This window comes from Oncorhynchus tshawytscha, linkage group LG33 (genome assembly GCF_018296145.1).
Source record: "Oncorhynchus tshawytscha isolate Ot180627B linkage group LG33, Otsh_v2.0, whole genome shotgun sequence".
In the NCBI taxonomy this organism is placed as follows: Eukaryota; Metazoa; Chordata; class Actinopteri; order Salmoniformes; family Salmonidae; genus Oncorhynchus; species Oncorhynchus tshawytscha.
The window spans coordinates 40759566-40786797 of NC_056461.1; the positions used below are offsets into that span (position 1 = coordinate 40759566).

Below are 27232 nucleotides of genomic sequence, written 5' to 3' on the forward strand. Positions count from 1 at the left end.
CAAGGCTGCACACCAGAGCTCCAGTGCTCCCCCACAGCCCGGTCCATCCGGTGCATCCTCCACGCACCAGGCCTCCTGTAGGTCTCCCCAGCCTGGTGGGTCCTGTGGCAGCACCACGCACCAGGCTGTCTCTCTGTCTCCTCCCTCCAGGTTCTCCCACCTATCCGGCGCTTCCGGAGTCTCCCTCCTGTCCGGAGCTGCCGGAGTCGCCCTTCACTCCAGAGCTGCCGGAGTCGCCCTTCACTCCGGCGCGGCCGGAGTCTCCCGACCTGTCCGGCGCTGCCGGAATCTCCCGTCTATTCGAGGCCCCCTGCAAGGTTCCCCAGTCTGAGGACGGCAGCGAGGGTCGCCGCTCCAAAGGCAGCACTTAAGTGGGCCAAGACTATGGTGGAGTGGGGTCCACGTCCCGTGCCAGAGCCGACAGATGCTCACCCAGACCCGCCCCTATGGGTTTAGGTTTTGTGGCCGGAGTCCACACCTTTGGGGGGGGTACTGTCACGTCCTGACCTTAGTTCCCTTTTTATCTCTACTTTAGAATGCTCACACCCTGAACAAACTGTTTTGTTCTAGGTTTTGTATTTCTGGTTTTGGCCTGGTATGGTTCCCAATCAGAGGCAGCTGTCAATCGTTGTCTCTGATTGAGAACCATACTTAGGCAGCCTGTTTTCCCACTATGGATTGTGGGGAGTTGTTTTCTGTCTCTGTGTCTGCACCAGACAGAACTGTTTCGTTTTCATTCGTTCTCTTGTTATTTTGTTTTGTGTTCAGTTAAAATAAATATTAACATGGACACGTACCACGCTGCATATTGGTCCGATCCTTCCTACTCCTCCTCAGAAGAGAAGGAAAACCGTTACATGCATAAGTATTCACCCCACTTAGCATTTTTCCTATTTTGTTGCATTACAACCTGTAATTTAAATAGATTTTTATTTAGATTCCATGTAATGGACATACACAAAATAGTCAAAATTGGTGAAGTGAAAAAAATAATAACGGAAAATTGGTGCATGCATGTATTCACCCCCTTTGCTATGAAGCCCCTAAAAAAGATCTGGTGTAAGATCTTATCTAAATAAGACAAAGTCCACCTATGTGCAATCTAAGTGTCACATGATCTGTCACATGATCTCAGTATATATACACCTGTTCTGAAAGGCCCCAGAGTCTGCAACACCACTAAGCAAGGGGCACCACCAAGCAAGCGGCACCATGAAGACCGAGATCTCCAAACAGGTCATGGACAAAGTTGTGGAGAAGTGCAGATCAGGGTTGGGTTATAAAAAAATATCTGAAACTTTGAACATCCCACGGAGAACCATTAATTAAATCCATAATTAAAAAATGGAAAGAATATGGCAACACAACAAATCTCCCAAGAGAGGGCCGCCCACCAAAATTCACGGACCAGACAAGGAGGGCATTAATCAGAGACCAAAGATAACCCTGAAGTTGCTGCAAAGCTCCACAGCAGAGATTGGAGTATCTGTCCATAGGATCGCTTTAAGACATACACCCCACAGAGCTGGGCTTTACGGAAGATTGGCCATAAAAAAAACATTTGGTGTTCGCCAAAAGGCATGTGGGAGACGCCCCAAACATATGGAAGAAGGTTCTCTGCTTAGATGAGACAAAAATGTAGCTTTTTGGCCATCAAAGAAAACACTATGTCTGGTGCAAACCCATCACCTCTCATCACCCCGAGAACACCATCCCCACAGTGAAGCATGGATGTTTTTCATCGGCAGGGACTGGGAAACTGGCAGGGACCGGGAAACTGGTCCCTCATACTATCATGGTCACCTAATCACCCTCAGCTTACAATTGGCTCATTCATCCCCCTCCTCTCCCCTGTAACTATTCCCCAGGTTGTTGCTGTAAATGAGAATGTGTTCTCAGTCAACTTATCTGGTAAAAAAATGAATACCTTACTGTCTGACAATGTCTTCTCCACCTGCAGAGACTATGAATTATAAACAATATGAAGTTTGACTAGATATATTGTCAATATTATGCATTTGCATGAAAATGTATTTAGTTCATGTATCATAGTTGACTAGTTATAATCCTGTTAGGAACACTGTCATATCTTGTTAGAAGTGTAGAACTGAGTTTGAACCATGGAGATATGTACACCTGCAACACTGTTATCCCACTGAGCTAAGGACTGGTTCACTAGGCATTAACTAACACCAGGAGCTAGTGTTCATGTCATTACGCAAGGCATAGTGCACCAGGTAAATTGGCAAGAAATACAGTCACATGTACAACATTTCAGTCATTGAGCAGACACAGTTATCCAGAGTTGTGAGTGCATACATGTTTTCATACTGGTCCCCTGTAGGAATCAAACCCACAACCCTGGCATTGGAAGCGCTACGCTCTACCCAACTGAGCTACAAGGGACCACCTGGGGAAGAATGTCTGCATGTGAGAGGACTGAATGGTTGAATGAATAAGTGGGGAAAGCGTTACAATTACAGAGCACGTGTTATTTGCATAAAACACTAATGTGGAAATGTGTGTAGAAATGAGTTTGGGTCCCATTACTTTCACAGCAGCCGCAGCAGCTGAACACTTACCAGAGTTGTACAGTGACTGTGTAATTTGGGTAATCCATCACTTTATAATGCATTCAGCCTTTTAGTTTGCGTCCCCAATAGCAGCCTGTTCCCTATATAGTGCACTACTGTAGACCAGAGCCCTATTCCCTACATAGTGCACTTCTTTTGACCAGAGCTCTATGGGTCCTGGTAAAAAATAATAATACACTATGTAGGGAACAGGGTGCCATAGCGACGTAATGATTTGCAGGGAAATTAAATATCTTGTTGAAAAAATATGTCTATCTAAAGGGATAACTTGAAAGGTTAATGAAATAATTGAAATAAAAAGATGTGATTATTTATTAGCCTAGTTAGTAGTTATAAGTATGTAGGCACATCATGTGAATTAGGCCTCGTGAAATTATTGTGAAAAGTACAACAGCTACTGTTGACAACAGACTTTCAGCATGCTTATAGGGAAGGACACTCAACAAGCACAGCACTTACACAAATGATTCATGACTGGCTAAGTGAAATTGATGATCAAATTATTGTGGGGGCTGTCTTGTTAGACTTCCGTGCAGCTTTTGACATTATCAATCATAGTCTGCTGCTGGAAAAACGCATGTGTTAAGCCTTTACACCCCCTGCTATGATGTGGATAAATAGTTACTTGTCTAACAGAACACAGAGGGTGTTCTTTAATGGAAGCCTCTCAAACATAATCCAGGTAGAATCAGGAACTCCTCAGGGTAGCTGTTTAGGCCCCTTGCTTTTTTAAATTTTTACTAATGACATGCCACTTACTTTGAGTAAAGCATGAATTGCTTTAATTGCGTGAATATATGCAAATGAATCAACACTATACACGCCAGCTACTACAGCGACTGAAATGACTGCAACACTTAACAAAGAACTGCAGTTAGCTTCAGAGTGGGTGGCAAGGAATAAGTTAGCTCTAAATATTTCTAAAACTAAAAGCATTGTATTTGGGACAAAACATTCACTAAACCCTAAACCTCAACTAAATATCGTAATAAATAATGTGGAACTTGAGCATGTTGAGATGACTAAACTGCTTGGAGTAACCCTAGATTGTAAACGGTCATGGTCAAAAAATGTTGATGCAGTAGTAGCTAAGATGGGGAGAAGTCTGTCGATAATAAAGCGATGCTCTGCCTTCTTAACACTATCAACAAGGCAGGTCCTACAGGCCCTAGTTTTGTCACACCTTGACTACTGTTCATTTGTGTGGTCAGGTGCCACAAAAAATAACTTAGGAAAATTACAATTATCTCCGAACAGGGCAGCATGGCTGAATACTATACTATGCCATACTATACCATACTATACCATACTATACCATAACATACTATACCATACTATACTATACTATACTATACTATACTATACTATACTATACTATACTATACTATACTATCTGACATGACATTGTCTTCTCCACATACACACACCTGCCGAGACTGTGTGTTCTAAACAATTTGAAACTGGACTTGTGAGAGTAGGTGGACTGGACTGGTCTGTAGTAGGTTGGACTGGACTGGAATAGGTTGGACTGGACTGGAGTAGGTTGGAATGGACTGGACTGGGTTAAACTCGATTTATTGTCAATATTATACATTTGCATAAAAATGTATTTAGTTCATGTATCATAGTTGACTAGTTACAATCCTGTTAGGAACACTGTCATATCTTGTTAGAAGTGTAGAACTGAGTTTGAACCATGGAGATATGTACACCTGCAACACTGTTATCCCACTGAGCTAAGGACTGGTTCACTAGGCATTAACTAACACCAGGAGCTAGTGTTCATGTCATTACGCAAGGCATAGTGCACCAGGTAAATTGGCAAGAAATACAGTCACATGTACAACATTTCAGTCATTGAGCAGACACAGTTATCCAGAGTTGTGAGTGCATACATGTTTTCATACTGGTCCCCTGTAGGAATCAAACCCACAACCCTGGCGTTGGAAGCGCTACGCTCTACCCAACTGAGCTACAAGGGACCACCTGGGGAAGAATGTCTGCATGTGAGAGGACTGAATGGTTGAATGAATAAGTGGGGAAAGCGGTACAATTACAGAACACGTGTTATTTGCATAAAACACTAATGTGGAAATGTGTGTAGAAATGAGTTTGGGTCCCATTACTTTCACAGCAGCCGCAGCAGCTGAACACTTACCAGAGTTGTACAGTGACTGTGTAATTTGGGTAATCCATCACTTTATAATGCATTCAGCCTTTTAGTTTGCATCCCCAATAGCAGCCTGTTCCCTATATAGTGCACTACTTTAGACCAGAGCCCTATTCTCTACATAGTGCACTACTATAATCCAGAGCCCTATTCCCTACATAGTGCACACTATTCCATACATAGTGCACACTATTCCGTACATAGTGCACCCTATTCCCTACATAGTGCACTACTTTTGACCAGAGCTCTATGGGTCCTGGTAAAAAAATAATGCGCTGTGTAGGGAACAGGGTTTTAGGATGATGTTAAGACACTGCCAAGACAAACCTTTATGAGCTGATTTCACTTGTCTCAGTTTGAGGTACCACAAAGGAGAGATAGTGATGACGCTGATTGATATTACTGCAAATGATGGGGAATAACTTTGATGAGGCATCGCCAGCTGTGAACCCAATTGTGCGCTTCAGTCAACCACGGTGAACGTAACTGTATATCAAATGTTGCATTGTTAAACGGCTTGAAATCATTTTTGTCTGACATGATCGCTTTGCCTACTCTTAATTCTTCCATAATATGTTGGCATGAATACAGATGTAGGATCTTAATTCGATCACTCTTTTGTTGCTGTAAATTTTGAGCGAATTTTACTTTTTTTTTAAAAGCTTCTAAAGTTTGTAATTTCCACTTTGAAATTTCAGATTTTATTTGCCCTAAAAAAAATGTCCATGAATTATAATCCAAATAATAATTCACATTTCCTGTTGCTACAGGATTATTTTCCTGCTGGTCCTAAATATCTGTCGACTAGGCGTGACTCTTATGACTAAAGAGGCTTCATGTGTAGCTTCTATTTTTACCCATAAGAGGAGGAGTAAAACGTCTCTGTTTTCAGCATGTATGAGGAGGAGTAAAACGTCTCTGTTCTCAGCACGTATGAGGAGGAGTAAAACGTCTCTGTTCTCAGCATGTATGAGGAGGAGTAAAACGTCTCTGTTCTCAGCATGTATGAGGAGGAGTAAAACGACAAATTGTCTTCTCTGAGACGATTTGTGGATACGGGCCCGGATCTCCTTGCCACTTAGACCCAATCAGAGAGATGTGATTAGGCAGAGCTCTACACTTGCAAGTGCGCGCACACACACACACACACCCTACACACCACACACATACCCTACACACCACACACACACACCCCACAGCACATACACACACAGCCCCCCCACACACACACCACACACACAGAGAGATGTGATTAGGCACACACCACACAGACACACACCACACACACCACACACCCCCACACACACTCCACACACACACCATTCACAGACTACTCCTATTTTTTTAAATTTCACCTTTATTTAACCAGGTAGGCTAGTTGAGAACAAGTTCTCATTTACAACTGCGACCTGGCCAAGATAAAGCATAGCAGTCTGAACAGACAACAACACAGAGTTACACATGGAGTAAACAATAAACAAGTCAATAACACAGTAGCAAAAAAGAAAAAAAAGAGTCTATATACATTGTGTGCAAAAGGCATGAGGAGGTAGGCGAATAATTACAATTTTGCAGATTAACACTGGAGTGATAAATGATCAGATGGTCATTTGCAGGTAGAGATACTGGTGTGCAAAAGAGCAGAAAAGTAAATAAATAAAAACAGTATGGGGATGAGGTAGGTAAATTGGGTGGGCTATTTACCGATGGACTATGTACAGCTACAGCGATCAGTTAGCTGCTCAGATAGCAGATGTTTGAAATTGGTGAGGGAGATAAAAGTCTCCAACTTCAGCGATTTTTGCAATTCGTTCCAGTCACAGGCAGCAGAGAACTGGAAGGAAAGGCGGCCACATGAGGTGTTGGCTTTAGGGATGATCAGTGAGATACACCTGCGTGCTACGGGTGGGTGTTTCCATTGTGACCAGTGAACTGAGATAAGGCGGAGCTTTACCTAGCATGGACTTGTAGATGACCTGGAGCCAGTGGGTCTGGCGACGAATATGTAGCGAGGGCCAGCCGACTAGAGCATACAGGTCGCGGTGGTGGGTGGTATAAGGTGCTTTAGTAACAAAATGGATGGCACTGTGATAAACTGGATCCAGTTTGTAGAGTATTGGAAGGCATTTTGTAGATGACATCGCTTTATACCACTTTCAGAAAGTATTCATACACCTTGACTTATTCCACATTTTGTTGTGTTACAGCCTGAATTCAAAATGCATAAAATACTTTTAAAATCTCACCCATCTACAATACCCTATAATGACAAAAAATATATATATTTTTTTTTTTATTGAAATGGTATAATACAGAAATATCAAATTTACATAAGTGTTCACACCTCTAAGTCAATACTTTGTAGAATCACCTTTGACAGTGATTACAGGCGTGAGTCTTTTTGGGTAAGTCTTTAAGACTTTTCAACACATGGATTGCGCAACATTCACCCATTATTATTTTCAAAATTCTATAAACTCAAATTGGTTGTTGATATATTTCTAGACAACCATTTTCAGGTCTTGATGTAGATTTTCAAGTAGATTTAATTGAAGACTGTAACTCAATCACTTCACTGTTTTCTGTCTTCTTGGTAAGCAACTCCAGTGTAGATTTGTTTTAGGTTATTGTTCTGCTGAAAGGTGAATGAATCTCCCAGTGTCTGGTGGAAAGCAGACTGAATCAGATTTCCCTCTAGGGTTTTCCCTGTGCTTAGCTCCATTCCGTTTCTTTTTTATCCTGAAAAACTCTCCAGTCCTTAAAAACTTCTTTGGGATCGGTGTCCCTTACACGGGACGGTTGAGCTAACGTAGGCTAATGCGATTAGCATGAGGTTGTAAGTAACAAGAACATTTCCCAGGACATAGACATATCTGATATTGACAGAAATGTTTAATTCTTGTTAATCTAACTGCACTGTCCAATTTACTGTAGCTATTACATTGAAAGAATACCATGCTATTGTTTGAGGAGAATGCACAATTTTGAACATGACAAGTTATTAACTTCTTGCGTCGAGCCATCCCGGATCCGGGATCGTGAATACAGCCTCAAGCTCATTACCATAACGCAACGTTAATGAAAATCGCAAATGAAATGAAATTAATATGCTAGCTCTCAAGCTTAGCCTTTTGTTAACAACACTGTCATCTCAGATTTTCAAAATATGCTTCTCAACCATAGCAAAAGAAGCATTTGTGTAACAGCTAGCGCAGCTAGCGTAGCATTTAGCATTAGCATGAGCAGGCAACATTTTCACAAAAACCAGAAAATCATTCAAATAAAATCATTTACCTTTGAAGAACTTCAGATGTTTTCAATGAGGAGACTCTCAGTTAGATAGCAAATGCTCAGTTTTTCCTGAAAGATGATTTGTTTAGGAGAAATCGCTCCGTTTGGTGCGTCATGTTTGGCTACCAAAAAAAAACGAAAAAGCAGTCATCAAAACGCCAAACTTTTTTCTTTTTTCCAAATTAACTCCATAATATCGACTGAAACATGGTAAACGTTGTTTAGAATCAATCCTCAAGGTGTTTTTCACATATCTCTTCATGATATATCGTTCGTTGAAAGCCTCCTCTCTCCTCTCAATCACTGGATGACTGCGTGCAGCTTGTAGATTACGCACCAATTTAGACAAAGGACACCGGACGGACCCCTGGTAAATGTAGTCTCTTATGGCCAATCTTCCAATGATATGCCTACAAATACGTCACAATGCTGCAGACACCTTGGAGAAACGATAGAAAGGGCAGGCTCATTCACAGCCATATAAGGAAACAATGGAAAACAGAGCCTCAAAAATTCTGCCCATTTCCTGGTTGAAGTTTCATCTTGGTTTCGCCTGTAGCATGAGTTCTGTGGCACTCACAGATAACGTTAGAACGTTTGGAAACGTTAGAGTGTTTTCTTTCCAAAGCTGCCAATTATATGCATAGTCGAGCATCTTTTCATGACAAAATATTGCGCTTAAAACGGGCATGTTTTTTTTAATCCAGAAATTAAAAGAGCGCCCCCTATATCCAAGAAGTTAATAAACAAATTAGGCACATTTGAGCAGTCTTGATACAGCATTTTGAACAGAAATGCAATGGTTCAGTGGATCAGTCTAACACTTTGCACATACACTGCTGGCATCTAGTGGCCAAAATCTAAATTGCACCTAGGCTGGAATAATATATTATGGCCTTTCTCTTGCATTTCAAAGATGATGGTTTTTTCTTTGTATTATCTTTTACCAGATTTATTGCGTTATATTCTCCTGCATTCCTTTCACATTTCCACAAACGTCAAAGTGTTTTCTTTCAAATGGTACCAAGAATATGCATATCCTTGCTACAGGCAATTAGATTTCGGTATGTAATTTTAGTCGAAAATTGAAAAAAAGAGGATCCGCCCTCTAATTAACAATGACAAGCATACCCGTAACATGATGCAGCCACCATTATGCTTGAATATATGGAGAGTGATGTACTCAGTAATGTGTTGTATTGGATTTTCCCCAAACATAAGACTTATTATTATTATTGTTAAAACGAGAGCCCATCTGGATCTTTAATGTAAAGACCTTGGCTCCTTTTGGTCTCAACATAGACTTTGATCTAAAGCCATTCTTGTGATTATTGTGTTTTTGCAATCCATTGCAAATCATGTTTGAAGGACCTATGTAGCCGAATTGTATCTATGATCTTATGTTATCCATTCATGGTGTTTTATTTGTTCTATTTACATACAGTGGCTTACGAAAGTATTCACCCCGCTTGGAATTTTTCCTATTTTGTTGCCTTACAACCTAGAATTAAAATATATTTTTTGGGGGGGTTTATATAATTTGATTTACACAACATGCCTACCACTTTGAAGATGCAAAAATATTTATTTTTGTGAAACAAACAAGAAATAAGACAAAAAAAACATTCAACCCCCACAAGCAAATACTTTGTAGAGCCACCTTTTGCAGCAATTACAGCTGCAAGTCTCTTGGGGTATGTCTCTATAAGCTTGGCACATCTAGCCACTGGGATTTTTGCCCATTCTTCAAGGCAAAACTGCTCCAGCTCCTTCAAGTTGAATGGGGTACAGCAATATTTAAGTCATACCACAGATTCTCAATTGAATTGAGATCTGGGCTTTGACTAGTTTCCCCTTAACCATTCGAGTGTTGCTTTAGCAGTATGCTTAGGGTTAATGTCCTGCTGGAAGGTGAAATCTCAAATCTCTGGAAGACTGAAACAGGTTTCCCTCAATTCTGACCAGTTTCCCTGTCCCTGCCGATGAAAAACATCCCCACAGCATGATTCTGCCACCACCATGGTTCACTGGATGGTGTTCTCGGGGTGATGAGAGGTTGAGACAGGAGGGGTCAGGAGACACTGTGGCCCCATCCGATGATACCCCTGGACAGGGCAAAACAGGAAGGATATAACCCCACCCACTTTGCCAAAGCACAGCCCCCACACCACTAGACGGATATTTTCAACCACCAACTGCCCATCCTGAGACAAGGCCGAGTATAGCCCACAAAGATCTCCCACAAAGATCTCCGCCACGGCACAACCCAGACAGGAAGATCACATCAGTGACTCAACCCACTCAAGTGACACACCCCTCCCAGGGACGGCATGAAAGAGCACCAGTAAGCCAGTGACTCAGCCCCTGTAATAGGGTTAGAGGCAGAGAATCCCCGTGGAAAGAGGGGAACCGGCCAGGCAGAGACAGCAAGGAAGGTTCGTTGCTCCAGAGCCTTTCCGTTCACCTTAACACTCCTGGACCAGACTACACTCAATCATATGACCCACTGAAGAGATGAGTCTTCATTAAAGACTTAAAGGTTGAGACTGAGTTTGCGTCTCTCACATGGGTAGGAAGACCATTCCATAAAAATGGAGCTCTATAGGAGAAAGCCCTGCCTCCAGCTGTTTGCTTAGAAATTCTAAGGACAATTAGGAGGCCTGCGTCTTGTGACCGTAGCGAGATAGGTAGGAGCAAGCCCATGTAATGCTTTGTAGGTTAGCAGTAAAACCTTGAAATCAGCCCTTGCCTTGACAGGAAGCCAGTGCAGGGAGGCTAGCACTGGAGTAATATGATCAAATGTTTTGGTTCTAGTCAGGATTCTAGCAGCCGTATTTAGCACTAACTGAAGTTTATTTTGTGCTTTATCCGGGTAGCCTGAAAGTAGAGCATTGTAGTAGTCTAACCTAGAAGTAACAAAAGCATGGATACATTTTTCTGCATAATTTTTGGTCGGAAAGTTTCTGATTTTTGCAATGTTACGTAGATGGAAAAAAGCTGTCCTTGAAACAGTCTTGATATGTTCGTCAAAAGAGAGATCAGGGTCCAGAGTAACGCCGAGGTCCTTCAAAGTTTTATTTGAGACGACTGTACAACCATTAAGATTAATTGTCGGATTCAACAGAAGATCTCTTTGTTTCTTAGAACAAGCATCTCTGTTTTGTCCGAGTTTAAAAGTAGAACGTTTGCAGCCATCCACTTCCTTATGTCTGAAACACAGGCTTCTAGCGAGGGCAATTTTGGGGCTTCACCATGTTTAATTGAAATGTACAGCTGTGTGTCATCCGCATAGCAGTGACATTATGTTTTCGAATGTCATCCCCAAGAGGTATAATATAGTGAAAACAATAGTTGTCCTAGAACGGAACCTTGAGGAACACCGACATTTACAGTTGATTTGTCAGAGGACAAACCATTCACAGACACAAACTGATATCTTTCCGACAGATAAGATCTAAACCAGGCCAGAACTTGTCCGTGTAGACCAATTTGGGTTTCCAATCTCTCCAAAAGAATGTGGTGATCGATAGTATCAAAAGCAGCACTAAGGTCTAGGAGCACAAGGACAGATGCAGAGCCTCGGTATGATGCCATTAAAAGGTAATTTACCACCTTCACAAGTGCAGTCTCAGTGCTATGATGGGGTCTAAAACCAGACTGAAGCATTTCATATACATTGTTTGTCTTCAGGAAGGCAGTGAGTTGCTGCGCAACCTTTTCTAAATATTTTGAGAGGAATGGAAGATTCGAGGCCAATAGTTTTTTAAATATTTTCTGGGTCATGGTTTGGCTTTTTCAAGAGAGGCTTTATTACTGCCACTTTTAGTGAGTTTGGTACACATCTGGTGGATAGAGAGCCATTTATTATGTTCAACATAGGAGGGCCAAGCACAGGAAGCAGCTCTTTCAGTAGTTTAGTTGGAATAGGGTCCAGTATGCAGCTTGAAGGTTTAGAGGCCATGATTATTTTCATCATTGTGTCAAGAGATATAGTACTAAAACACTTGAGTGTCTCTCTTGATCCTAGGTCCTGGCAGAGTTGTGTAGACTCAGGACAACTGAGCTTTGAAGGAATACACAGATTTAAAGAGGAGTCCGTAATTGGCTTTCTAATAATCATGATCTTTTCCTCAAAGAAGTTCATGAATTTATTACTGCTGAAGTGAAAGCCATCCGCTCTTGGGGAATGCTGCTTTCTAGTTAGCTTTGCGACAGTATCAAAAAGGAATTTCGGATTGTTCTTATTTTCCTCAATTAATTTGGAAAAATAGGATGATCGAGCAGCAGTGAGGGCTCTTCGATACTGTACGGTACTGTCTTTCCAAGCTAGTCGGAAGACTTCTAGTTTGGTGTGGCGCCATTTCCGTTCCAATTTTCTGGAAGCTTGCTTCAGAGTTTGGGTATTTTCTTTAAACCAGGGAGCTAGTTTCTTATGAGAAATGTTTTTAGTTTTTAGGGGTGCAACTGCATCTAGGGTATTGCGCAATGTTAAATTGAGTTCCTCAGTTAGGTGGTTAACTGATTTTTGTCCTCTGACGTCCTTGGGTAAACAGATGGAGTCTGGAAGGACATCAAGAAATCTTTGTGTTGTCTGTGAATTTATAGCACGACTTTTGATGTTCCATGGATGGGGTCTGAGCAGATTATTTGTTGCAATTGCAAACGTAATAAAATAGTGGTCCGATAGTCCAGGATTATGAGGAAAAACATTAAGATCCACAACGTTTATTCCATCGGACAAAACTAGGTCCAGAGTATGACTGTGACAGTGAGTAGGTCCAGAGACATGTTGGACAAAACCCACTGAGTCCATGATGGCTCCGAAGGCCTTTTGGAGCGGGTCTGTGGACTTTTCCACGTCAATATTATAGTCACCAAAAATTTGAATATTATCTGCTATGACTACAAGGTCCGATAGGAATTCAGTGAACTCAATGAGGAATGCTGTATATGGCCCAGGAGGCCTGTAAACAGTAGCTATAAAAAGTGATTGAGGAGGCTGCATAGCTTTCATGACTAGAAGCTCAAAAGACGAAAACGTAATTTTTTTTTTGTAAATTGAAATTTGCTATCGTAAATGTTAGCAACACCTCCGCCTTTGCGGGATGCACGGGGGATATGGTCACTAGTGTAGCCAGGAGGTGAGGCCTCATTTAACACAGTAAATTCATCAGGCTTAAGCCATGTTTCATTCAGGCCAATCACGTCAAGATTATGATCAGTGATTAGTTCATTGACTATAATTGCCTTTGAAGTAAGGGATCTAACATTAAGTAGCCCTATTTTGAGATGTGAGGTATCACGATCTCTTTCAATAATGACAGGAATGGAGGAGGTCTTTATCCTAGTGAGATTGCTGAGGCAAACACCGCCATGTTTAGTTTTGCCCAACCTAGGTCGAGGCACAGACACGGTCTCAATGGGGATAGCTGAGCTGACTACACTGACTGTGCTAGTGGCAGACTCCACTATACTGGCAGGCTGGCTAACAGCCTGCTCCCTGGCCTGCACCCTATTTCATTGTGGAGCTAGAGGAGTTAGAGCCCTGTCTATGTTGGTAGATAAGATGAGAGCACCCCTCCAGCTAGGATGGAGTCCGTCACTCCTCAGCAGGTCAGGCTTGGTCCTGTTTGTGGGTGAGTCCCAGAAAGAGGGCCAATTATCTACAAATTCTATCTTTTGGGAGGGGCAGAAAAGAGTTTCCAACCAGCGATTGAGTTGTGAGACTGCTGTAGAGCTCATCACTCCCCCTAACTGGGAGGGGGCCAGAGACAATTACTCGATGCCGACACATCTTTCGAGCTGATTTACACGCTGAAGCTATGTTGCGCTTGGTGATCTCTGACTGTTTCATCCTAACATCGTTGGTGCTGACGTGGATAACAATATTTCTATACTCTCTACACTCGCCAGTTTTAGCTTTAGCCAGCACCATCTTCAGATTAGCCTTAAACCTCTAGTAACTCCCCATCCTGCATGAGGGAGCGTAAGCATCGACTGATACTAATTAGCATAACGCAACGGACATAAATATTCCTAGAAAATATTCCTATTCATGAAAATCACAAGTTAAATATATTGAGACACAACTTAGCCTTTTGTTAATCACCCTGTCATCTCAGATTTTCAAAATATGCTTTACAGCCAAAGCTAGACAAGCATTTCTGTAAGTTTATCGATAGCCTAGCATAGCATTTTGTCCAGCTAGCAGCAGGTAACTTGGTCACGGAAATCGGAAAAGCGATCAAATTAGTTTACCTTTGATGAGCTTCGGATGTTTTCACTCACAAGACTCCCAGTTAGATAGCCAATGTTCCTTTTTTCCAAAATATTATTTTTGTAGGCAAAATAGCTCTGTTTGTTCTTCACGTTTGGCTGAGAAATCGCCTGGAAATTGCAGTCACGAAAACTCCGAAAAATATTCCAAATAAGCTCCATAATATCGACAGAAACATGGCAAACGTTGTATATAATCAATCCTCAAGTTGTTTTTCAAATATCTATTTGATAATATATCCACCGGGACAATTTGTTTTTTCAGTAGGACCGATTGGAATAATGGCTACCTCTGTATTTTACACGAGAATCACTCTGAGAGCATCAGGTGACCACTTGCGCAATGTAGCCGCTTACGGGTATTCTTCAACATAAATGCGTAAAACTAAGTCACAATGCTGTCGACACCTTGGGGAATATGGAGAAAAGGTAACCTGGTTGATAGCCCATTCACTGCTCAATAGGGATGCATTGGAACGCAGCGCTTTCAAAACATGAGGCACTTCTGGATTGGATTTTTCTCAGGCTTTCGCCTGCAATATCAGTTCTGTTATACTCACAGACAATATTTTTACAGTTTTGGAAACTTTAGAGTGTTTTCTATCCTAAGCTGTCAATTATATGCATATTCTAGCATCTTGTCCTGACAAAATATCCTGTTTACTACGGGAAAGTTATTTTTCCAAAAATGAAAATACTGCCCCCTAGTCACAAATGGTTAACGTTGGTAGCCCTGCCCCCTGGTAAACAGTGTATGATCGCTGGATGATTCATTTTAAGTCTAATACTGCGGGTAATGGAGTCGCCAATGACTAGAGCTTTCAATTTATCAGAGCTAATGGTGGGAAGCTTCGGCGTCTCAGACCCCGTAACGGGAGGAGTAGAGACAAGAGAAGGCTCGGCATCTCAGACCCCGTAACGGGAGGAGTAGAGACAAGAGAAGGCTCGGCATCTCAGACCCCGTAACGGGAGGAGTAGAGACAAGAGAAGGCTCGGCATCTCAGACCCCGTAACGGGAGGAGTAGAGACAAGAGAAGGCTCGGCGTCTCAGACCCCGTAACGGGAGGAGTAGAGAAAAGAGAAGGTTCGGCCTCTGACTCCGACTCCTTGCTTAATGGGGAAAACCGGTTGAAAGTTTCTTTCGGCTGAATGAGCGACACAGGTTGAGCATTCGTACAGCATTCCTACAGCATTCCTACAGCATTCCTACAGCATTCCTACAGCATTCCTACAGCATTCCTACAGCATTTCCCTCCAGAAACCGTGAGAAAGTTGTCCACTGCGGGGACCGTGTGAGGAGATTTATACTAACGTTACTATCTGTACTTACTGGTGGCACAGAATCTATTTCATCCTTTCCTACACTGAAATTAACCTTGCCTAACAATTGCGTCTGAAGCTGGGCTTGCAGCACAGCTATCCTCGCCATAAGGCGATCGTTCTCCTGTATATTATGAGAACAGCGACTGAAATTAGGTGGCATCATGTTAATGTTACTACTTAGCTTCGGCTGTTGGAGGTCCTGACGAACCATGTCCAGCTAAAGCGTCCGGAGTGAAAAACCAAAAATATAAAAGGTAATTGAAAAGTAAAAACCGTAAAGTTGTCAGGTAGCAAAGTAAGGTTGGCAACAAAACGCACAGCAACACGTAAACAAGTCCGCAAGTTGTGATTCAGTTGGATACGATTCAGTTGGATACTTCTTCACAACTTTGTCCCTGACCTGTTTGGAGAGCTCCTTGGTATTCATGGTGCCGCTTGCATTGTGGTGCCCCTTGCTTAGTTTTGTTGAAGGCTCTGGGGCCTTCAGAACAGGTACTGAGACCATGTGATACTTAGATTTCACACAGGTGGACTTTATTTAACTAATTATGCAACTACTGAAGGTAATTGATTGCACCAGATCTAATTTAGGGGCTTCATAGCGAAGGGGGTGAATACATATGCACATGCCACTTTTCTGTTTTTTAATTTTTTTATAATTTTTTTGAAACAAGTTATTTTTTTCATTTCATTTCACCAATTTGGACTATTTTGTGTTTGTCCATTACATGAAATCCAAATAAAAATCTATTTAAATTACAGGTTGAAATGCAACCAAATAGGAGCAATGCCAAGGGGGATGAATACTTTTTCAAGGCACTATATCTAAATCTATCAACGAAATCAAGCCACAGCCATTGCTGTTAATTTTTTTTTTCTCTTCTCATGGGCCACAATACTCTTCCATATATGTCACATAGCAAGATTTGATCCACTATTTTAAGTCTTATCCAGAAATGAGAATTTGACCCAAAAATGAATGCAACTGTCTGAGGATGATGCTGGACCTTCTGAGATAAAAAAAGGGGTGTTTGATGAAGAGGCTTCAACTAAAGGTTAACATTTAGACATGTCACATTGCGCAAAACACAGTGCCCAAGTCATACGAAATCGTTTTTTTCTGTCTCCTTCAACGTTATTTGAACTTAAATGTTATAGAACGCGCATGTCATTAGCCTTAAAACGATTTAAATCTAAAACAAAGATACTTTTAGTATTTTACCCCAAACCCCTTGTTACACATACTGTACTGTAACCTGCCCTTCAGTGGGACTTCTTGGATTAGATCAAGTTCAAATCAAATCAAAAATATAATTGTTTCTTCCTTTCTGTGGTGGTCCATCCAAACACGTGTTCCCATTCAGGCCCCAGGTGCAATCTGTTAGTCTGGGAAAGAGAAATAGTTTCATATTTTCCACACTAACCTGTCATATAGTGAGGTGATCTCTCTCAGGGAGAGACTCACTATTTAATATAGCTACTATCAATCACACACACACGCACAAACACACACACACGCACATACACACTGTGCAACTCCTATTTAACTGGTTCTTCTTCATTTTATTGTTTAGAATTTTTTTGAAACAAGTTATTTTTTTCATTCACTTCACCAATTTGGACTATTTTGTGTATGTCCATTACATGAAATCCAAATAAAAATATATTTAAATTACATGTTGTAATGCAATATCTAAGACTATTACGTCGCGTGCGTGAGTGTTTCAAAATGATTTACACAAACATGTTATTCGATTATTGCACCCAGACTGCTCGCGCACCTCAGCGAGCGACTGCGTGGCTAGGCGCTAAAATCTAAATAGGATTCTATTTGTGACACTCAACGTGCTGCAAGTCCGGCCTCTCCCATCTCCTCATTGGTTGTTAGTAGCATATACCCACGTGCCATCTCCTCATTGGTTGTTAGTAGCATATACCCACGTGCCATCTCCTCATTGGTGTTTAGGAGCATATACCCACGTGGGTGATTGAAAGATGAACTGACATCCAGTCGGTTGTACTAACACACGGTAAATTTGGTTGGCAACTGCCATTTAAAGTCAAAATAAGTCAAAAAGAAGCCAGAGGAAGGAGGTAGAGGAGCATGACGATAAAGGAATTAGATTGATTGTTTTTTCTGTGGATTAATTGTCGGAGTAGTGGATCTTGTGCATTTCAGGTAAAATAACAACCAAATGTTTATATCCCAAAACAAATTATCTACCAACAGCAAGCTAGCTAGCTAAATTGCCATAAATGTTTAATGCTTTTCGACCTGTCATCAAATTAATATTATTGGTTCAGAGTTTGTTTTGATATGATCGTGTCTGGTGTGGGGGTACAAAATCAACATGCGCGTCCGGTTTGGTCAGCATGTTAGATTATTTAATTGAATTGTTTAATCTTAGACTATATAAACATATTGTTTAATCTTTGACTATTTCAGTCATTCTCACACTCTTATTCTCATAACTGTTTATTGTTTTAACAGTGAGTATAAATCGTCTGTCATACTCTTATTCTCATAACTGTTTATTGTTTTAACAGTGAGGATAAATCGTCTGTCAATATAGACAGTTTTTTCTGCACTTTGTCCTTGTACTAAATGTTACTAGAACATAACTATTTTTAAGACACACGAAAAGTGTGTTTGTGTGTGTATAAGTCTCGCCCCTCACACCCCTATAAATAGACCCTCGGATCCATTATGTAATTGCTTCTCATCCATATTCATAGCAGAGGTGGAAGACAAAGTGTATTTGCAAAGTATTCAGACCCCTTGACTTTTTCCACATTTTGTTACGTTACAGCCTTATTCTAAAATGTATTCAATTGTTTTTTTCCCTCATCAATCTACACACAATACTCCATAATGACATCACTGTACCCCATAATGACATCACAATACCCCACAATGACAAAGCAACAACAGGTTATTAGATATTTGGGCAAATTTATAAAAATTATAAAACTGAATTATCACATTTACATAAGTATTCAGACCTGTTACAGCCTTATTCTAAAATTGATTTTTTTTTTTATGAAAAAAACTCAACAATCTACACACAATACCCCATAACGACATCACTGTACCCCATAATGACATCACAATACCCCATAACGACAAAGCAAAACAACTTTTTTTTAAATGTTTGCTAATTTATTCAAAATAAAAAAATTGAAAAATTACATTTATTACATTTACTTAAGTATTCAGACCCTTTACTCAGTACCTTGTTGAAGCACATTTGGCTGTGATTACAGCCTCTGGTCTTCTTGGGTATGATCCTACAAGCTTGGCACACCTTCTCCCATTTTTACCTGCAGATGCTCTCAAGCTCTGTCAGGTTGGATGGGAAGTGTTGCTGCACAGCTATTTTCAGGTCTCTCCAGAGATGTTGGATCGGGTTTAAGTCCAGGCTCTGACTGGGCCACTCTAGGACATTCAGAGACTTGTCCCGAAGCCACTCCTGCATTGTCTTGGCTGTGTGCTTCGGGTCGTTGTTCTGTTGGAAGGTGAACCTTCGCCCCAGTCTGACATCCTGAGCGCTCTGGAGCAGGTTTTCATCAAGGATCTTTCCCTCGATCCTGACTAATCTCCGAGTCCATGTTGCTGAAAAACATCCCCACAGCATGATGCTGCCACCACCATGCTTCACCGTAGGGATGGTGCCAGGTTTCCTCCAAACATGACTCTTGGTATTCAGGCCAAAGAGTTTAATCTTTGTTTCATCAGATCTGATCATCATGGTCTGAGAGTCTTTCAGGTGCCTTTTGCCAACCTCCAAGCGGGCTGTCATGTGCCTTTTAATGAGGAGTGGCTTCCGTCTGGCCACTCTACCATAAAGGACTAATTGGTGGAGTGCTGCAGAGATGGTTGTCCTTCTAGAAGGTTCTCCCATCTCCACAAGGCCCTTCTCCCCCGATTGCTCAGTTTGGCCGGGCGGCCAGCTCTAGGAAGAGTCTTGGTGGTTCCATATTTCTTCCATTTAAGAATGATGGAGGCCACTGTGTCCTTGGGGACCTTCAATGTCTTGGAGCTCTACGAACAATTCCTTCGACCTCCATGGCTTGGTTTTTGCTCTGACATGCACTGTCAACTGTGGGACCTTAAATAGACAGGTGTGTGCCTTTCCAAATCATGTCCAATCAATTGAATTTACCACAGGTGGACTCCAATCAAGTTGTAGAAACATCTCAAGGATGATCAATGGAACCAGGATGCACCTGAGGTCAACTTTGAGTCCCATAGCAAAGAGTCTGATCACTTATGTAAATAAGGTATTTCTGGTTTTTATTTTCAATACATTTGTTAACATTTCGATTATTGCATTGCCATTATGCGGTATTGTGATGTCATTATGGGGTACACACACACAGACACACACACACACACACAGAGACACATACACAGAACAGTATATTAAAGATGCACTATGCAGAAATCACTCAGACATTTCCTTGTTCTTAAAATTCTAATAGTTCGCCTAATTTCAGTTTATGTGACAAAACAAGAAAGTATAGTGTAGAGATTCATTGTACCATCTAAAGTGCTGTGAAATATATTTTCCATAACCCCCAAAAATGTATTTTCAACTGTTTGAAACTGGTGTACAAAACCAAAAGTAAAAGACACAAAAACTAAACTTAAGAACCAGAAGCATAGAAATAGCGCACATAAAACAACTCTACCGCTTCTTAGACTTGCTTTCAATGAGAATGACAGATCTATAACTCACATTTCTATGTGAATTTAGTCGGGTCGCCCAAAAAAGTTACATATTGCAGCTTTAAGGAGGCAAAAGAGGATAAGAGCACAAAAGACACAGTGTGACTGTGAAACACGATGAAACAGGCGCCCACGCATGAACACGGTCATGTAGAGGTCTCTCTCTGATGTGTATCTCTCTCATTGTCTGTAACGCACGCACGCACGCACACACGCACACACACACACACACACACACACACACACACACACACACACACACACACACACACACACACACACACACACACACACACACACACACACACACTCACTCACTTCACTAGTGCGGTCATGCAGACGTGGCTTCCTGAAACACAGGGTCAGAGTCTGTGTTCACTCTGTGATCAAAGTGGGAGATACAGGCCTCCCGAGTGGCACAGTGGTCTAAGGTCCTGCATTGCAGTGTTGTGGTGTCACTACAGCCTGGGGTTCGATTCCAGGCTGTGTCATTATGAACGTCCCATCGCGTGTTGCAAAATAGGCCGGGGGGGACTTTACTTGGCTCGTTGTGCTCTAGCGATTCCTTGTGGCGGGGCTGACCTCGGTTGTCATTTGAACAGTGTTTCCTCCAACACATTGGTGCAGAGGGCTTCTGGGTTAAGGGAGTGGGAGTTAAGAAGCATAGTTTTTGGGGGATGCCTAACGCGACCTTCGCCTCTCCCGAGCCCGTTGGGGAGTTGCAGCGAATAGACAAGCTCTTAATCCTGAAATTCGGAAAAGAAAACAGGGTAAAATTATTAAATTGTTTTATTTGTTTTTTACTTCATTAATCACCATCAGTTATTTATTAAGTCTCACTGGACTTAATCTCTCTGAACATCATCAGGGCCTGTCTCTCTCTATTTGAATATTTTAAGTAGTGTTGTGGTGTCTCTCTTGTCGTGATGTGTGTTTTGTCTGATATATTTGTTTTTAATCCCAACCCTCGTCCCGGCAGGAGGCCTTTTGGTAGGCTGTCATTGTAAATAAGAATTTGTTCTTAACTGCCTATTTAAATGAAGTTTAAATATATATTTTTCTAAAATAATAAAAACATGCACACACACTTTGTTAATTGTTTATTCATTTATTCATATCACTTCATATCTTCAGTATAACTTCACTGCAGAGACCGATAGCGAGATAGAGACCGAGACTGACACAGAGACTTAGACTGACACAGAGACCTAGACTGACACAGAGACTGACACAGAGACTGACCCGGTGTCTGACACAGAGACTAACACAGAGACCTAGACAGACACAGAGACCGACACAGAGACTGACACAGAGACTGACACAGAGACAGACACAGACACAGAGACAGACTCAGAGACAGAAATGGAGACTAACACAAAGACTGGCACGGAGACAGAGAGACTGACACGGAGACAGAGACTGAGACTGACAGGGAGACAGAGACTGAGACTGACACGGAGACAGAGACTGAGACTGACACGGAGACAGAGACTGAGACTGACACAGATACTGAGATTGACACAGAGACAGAGACTGAGACTGACACAGAGACAGAGATTGACACGGAGACTGAGACTGACACGGAGACTGAGACAGAGACTGAGACTGACACGCAGACTGAGACAGAGACTGAGCCTGACACGGAGACAGAGACTGAGACTGAGACTGAGACTGACATGGAAACAGAGACTGAGACTGACACGGAGACTGACACGGAGACAGAGACCGACATGGAAACAGAGACTGAGACTGAGACCGACATGGAAACAGAGACTGGCACGGAGACAGAGACTGACATGGGGACTGAGACTGACACGGCGACAGAGACTGAGATTGACACGGAGACTGAGACTGACACAGAGACTGAGACTGAGACGGAGACAGAAACTGAGAATGACATGGAGAATGACACGGAGACAGAGACTGAGACTGACACTGAGACTGACACGGAGACTGAGACAGAGACTGAGACTGACACGCAGACTGAGACTGAGACTGAGACTGACATGGAAACAGAGACTGAGACTGACACGGAGACAGAGACTGACACGGAGACAGAGACTGACATGGAAACAGAGACTGAGACTGACACGGAGATGAGACTGAGACTGACACGGAGACAGAGACTGACACGGCGACAGAGACTGAGATTGACACGGAGACGGAGACTGACACGGAGACAGAGACTGACATGGAAACAGAGACTGAGACTGACACGGAGATGAGACTGAGACTGACACGGAGACAGAAACTGAGAATGACACGGAGACAGAGACTATGACTGACACGGAGACGGAGATAGAGACCGAGACTGACACAGAGACTGAGTTGACACAGAGACCGAGCATGACCCAGAGTGGACCACTGTTCTACTAGACCGTCTGCTGGGACATTGTACTGGATCAGGGGTCAGGGCTGTGTCAGGCCTGGGTCAGGGCTTTACACTGTACTGGGTCAGGGCTTTACACGGTACTGGGTCAGGGCCTTACACTGTACTGGGTCAGGGCCTTACTCTGTACTGGGTCAGGGCCTTACACTGTACCAGGTCAGGGCCTTACACTGTACCAGGTCAGGGCTTAACACTGTACCAGGTCCGTACTGGGTCCGTGCTTTACGCTTTACTGGGTCAGGGTTTTACACTGTAACGGGTCAGGGCCTTACACTGTACTGGGTCAGGGCCTTACACTGTACTGGGTCAGGGCTTTACACTGTACCGGGTCAGGGCTTTACACTGTACTGGGTCGGGGCTTTACACTGTACCGGGTCAGGGCTTTACACTGTACTGGGTCAGGGCCTTACACTGTACTGGGTCAGGGCCTTACACAGTACCGGGTCAGGGCATTACACTGTACCGGGTCAGGGCTTTACACTGTACCGGGTCAGGGCTTTACACTGTACTGGGTCGGGGCTTTACACTGTACTGGGTCGGGGCTTTACACTGACCCGGGTCAGGGCTTTACACTTGTGTTAAAGCTAGAAACATGTTTATTTACCACATGAACACTCAACCTCTGTGTTTTATTTTAGAATGAGAATGTGCTATTGATAATACATTTGCTGGTACCTGGTGAAATAATGTTGAAATTCTGTGCTTGAGTTGATGTTGTGTGTGTTTGTTTCTCATCTCAGGTTCTTACAGAATAACAGCATCCAGACAATCTCCACTCAAGCCTTCAGTGGACTCTACAAACTGGAGAGACTGTGAGTAATGACATAGCTCTATCCACCGTATGTGGGCATCTTTACACTACATGACTTACGTATGTGGGCCTCTTTACACTAGACGACTCATGTGGGCCTCTTTACACTAGACGACTTATGTGGGCCTCTTTACACTAGACGACTTATGTGGGCCTCTTTACACTAGACGACTTATGTGGGCCTCTTTACACTAGACGACTTATGTGGGCCTCTTTACACTAGACAACTTATGTGGGCCTCTTTACACTACACAACTTACGTATGTGGGTCTCTTTACACTACACGACTTACGTATGTGGGTCTCTTTACACTACACGACTTGTGTGGGCCTCTTTACACTATACGACTTATGTGGGCCTCTTTACGCTACACGACTTGTGTGGGCCTCTTTACACTACACGACTTGTGTGGGCCTCTTTACACTACACGACTTTGAAGAGATTCCCTCCACACTACCTCCGGAGGACTCTCATACCCTCCTCTGAGTGTAAGGACAATATCTCTCCCATACCACATATCCCCATGAAATAATTACCTTAATACCAGTAGACAGCATTTTTTTCTCTGTTAGCCAAATTGAAAATGGAAATATCCACATATTTGTGAATCATTGCATTCATCATGTGTACAACATTATGTGCAATATGGTTTAGATGAGAAGCTCCTGTAAAGTTTGAACTGCTATCCTTATTTTGTTTGAATATATACTACGGTATTTATGGTATGCTAAGCAGCCCGTTCACTCGGGCTGCTTATGCTAGATGACCCAATCATAACATAAAACCACAACCATTTAGCAATTCCAAAACTATATTAATTAAGCAGCTATTTATTTATTTCATTAGGCAAGTCAGTTAAGAACAAATTCTTATTTTCAATGACAGCCTAGTGGGTTAATTGCCTTGTTCAGGGGCAGAACGACAGAGTTGTACCTTGTCGGCTTGGGAATTCGATCTTGCAACCTTCTGGTTACTAGTCCAACGCTCTAACCACAGGCTACACTGCCACCCCAATTGCAGACATATTTTTATCATGTTCGGCACATAAAGTAGCCTATCTGGGGATCTAAAGTTTAAATTCAACAATGTTTCACATGCATTCTTTTCAAAGAGATAGCTAACAGCAAGTGAGCTGTAGTAAACAAAACAAAAAATCCCATCCTCCAGTCCTTCTTTATGAAATGGGCAATGGCAGGATCATATAGTTTGGCCTTTGATTTTATATCTGACAGAGATACTTTCTCCATTGAGATCAAAGCTAAGGCTAACAGTCAGACCGGTCCAGTGGTGTTCCTGCAGTAAGTCGTGATCTGTTTCAGGGCGGAGAATGTCCTTTCAACTGAGACAGGGTAATGGTCAACACCTGAACTCTCATTGAGCCTCTTCTGCTGGAGAAAGTGGAGGAAGTCGGCTAGGCTCCTAACATGGAAGTCAGACATGGAGTACATCACTGTGAGTTCTGTTTTGAGCCGCGAGAAATCAACATGAGGCCCATATCTTTCCTTGAGACTTGAGAACACAGTGTTGGCTAAGATTTCCCTATATCTGTGGGCCTCATGTTAACTGCTGTGGGTCAATAAGGGCAAGAAACATAAGCCCTTTGTGGTCCTTGAACCTGTTATTTAGCTGAGTGAGACGGTTGTCGATGATCCCGCTGTATAGCTGTTGGCACCGGGCTCAGACTTCTCCATGCCTCTGTGCCCTCCACCCACTCGGATCCCCGGTCTCAGGCACAGTGTTCTCGTAGATAGAATAGAGTTTCCGTTTTCCTCTCTCCACGGTGCTGTAGAGTTCGCCGACCCTGGACAGGCAGAAATGCATGTCAAACTTCCTTATCCTGCAAAAATCCCAAAACGGCATGTCAGAGTACGCAAAGATGGAGTTGAATTTGATTAGCAGGAAGCAGAACTTGAAGCTTGTCACGTGTGTAATGTGTCCCTTCGACGCTGTGAACTGTGTCTTCATCAAAGTCATCATGATGATCCACAATATATTCAAAGGCTAGGAGTTCCTCCCTCTTATCATACACAGTGCAAACCAAATGTGAGGAGTTCCACCGTGTTGGAGGAACTCTGGGTAGTCTTCACTGGCATATTTCATTCAGTACTTTTGCGCATTTGAATAATCTTGAGAAAAAAAGCCTCTGAGATCTTACACTCTTCCAATTTTGCGGCACCTTGTGACATCTCCAGATGAAGGGTCAATGGGATCCCGTGTCAAATATCCTTCTAGGGGTGTCTGGGGGCATTCCTCTCTGTGATATATTGTTTTTAAGAAATAAGTGTGAAGTGTTTTTTTCTTGTGAATTTTGAAGGGAAAAACACATTCAAAACTTTCCTGATAATTTGGTCAATATCTCCCAACCATAACTGAAATACCAATCATTTCTGTATTACTGAAAACTGTTGCTCTAACTCTAACAGGGCAGAAAGTATACATGCTTGGTCATTTGTTTGTAGAACGACTGTGAGAAAGCCAGTTCTGGGGTGTGTTCAGTTCCATTGAATGTTTGTAACATTGGTTTGTACTGAACATTGTACTGACACATTTCCCCAAAATGTTCTTCAACTTTCTTGAACAATCTTTTAGGTAGCTTACATTTGCTCTATTTGGTGGGTATGGTGAGTGTGGCTTGAAGTAGAGGTCTTCACTGGTCCAACAAACCTGAAATTACGAGATCTGACCCGGGACCCGAGCGGGTCCTAAATTCAGAGTTTTGTCTTAGATCTGGGTCGGGTCTGATATAATTTTCACGGTTCTCAGGTATCTGCATTTAAAATGTATTTACCGACTGGACCCGATTGGACCCATGCTCTGTTCATTTAATGTGTGAGGTGATGAAAACTGCGTAAGCTTGCTATCTGTGTTAGCCAATGGTAACTTACTCAAAGGTCTAGCTTACAGCATGTCCAGCTGAAACTGGTTTCGGATGCTTACCTCAAGTGCACCTGCTGCTGAAGAGAGAGAGAGCGAGTGAGAGGAGCCTTGGCTACTGTTCATTGAGAAGATGGAGGCCTTTTTCATTGAAGTAAAACAAAAGTTAGACAAAAAAAAATCATAGCCTCGTGAAAATAATTAGACAAGTTGTAATATTGTCATTGACAAAAATGAGGAAAACGTTGGCACGGCCAAATGGACTGTGTGTGTGCAACTCGCTATTCAGTTTTCATTTAATTTTCCTATGTATTATCATTTGTTTTATCGTTGTTGTTATTGTATAACATTATTATTATTGTTATTATTATTGTTATTGTAGGCCTATTTAAGAACCTAAACCAGTGCTAAAAGTGTTTTGTTTCATTTTGTTGAGAAATTTTCCATGGCTAAATTAAGTGAGAACTGTCTTTTAAATGTTGTGCTCCTTAAGATAGGTTAAAAAATAGGCCTGTTGTGAAATAAATATAGGCCAAGCCTGCACAAAACTTTTATGAAGGTTTAAACCAGTTCGTTGTTAGGCTTTATTATGTTATCAGGCTTAGCTACTGCAGGCCTATGAAGGCAGTGCGTACCCCTGCTCCATCTGACTCCTACAGTTGAACTTGAGGTGACGAAGAATGTTTTAGACCTACCAGAGTTACTTCTTTAATCTAACAATATAATGCTTATCTTCATCAAAACAATATTCTGATTGCAAAATGTACGAATTAGC

The 27232-nt window shown here is 42.2% G+C and overlaps 1 protein-coding gene across 1 annotated transcript in view; it reads left to right on the top strand.

The window, feature by feature from the left end:
- The window catches only part of LOC112230707 (relaxin receptor 2-like), a 206495-nt gene that overhangs the window by 62451 nt on the left and 116812 nt on the right, over positions 1-27232 (top strand). The window contains exon 6 of the mRNA XM_042311509.1: positions 23513-23584. Coding sequence (XP_042167443.1) covers positions 23513-23584 — 72 coding nt within the window. The remainder of the gene's footprint in view (positions 1-23512; positions 23585-27232) is intronic.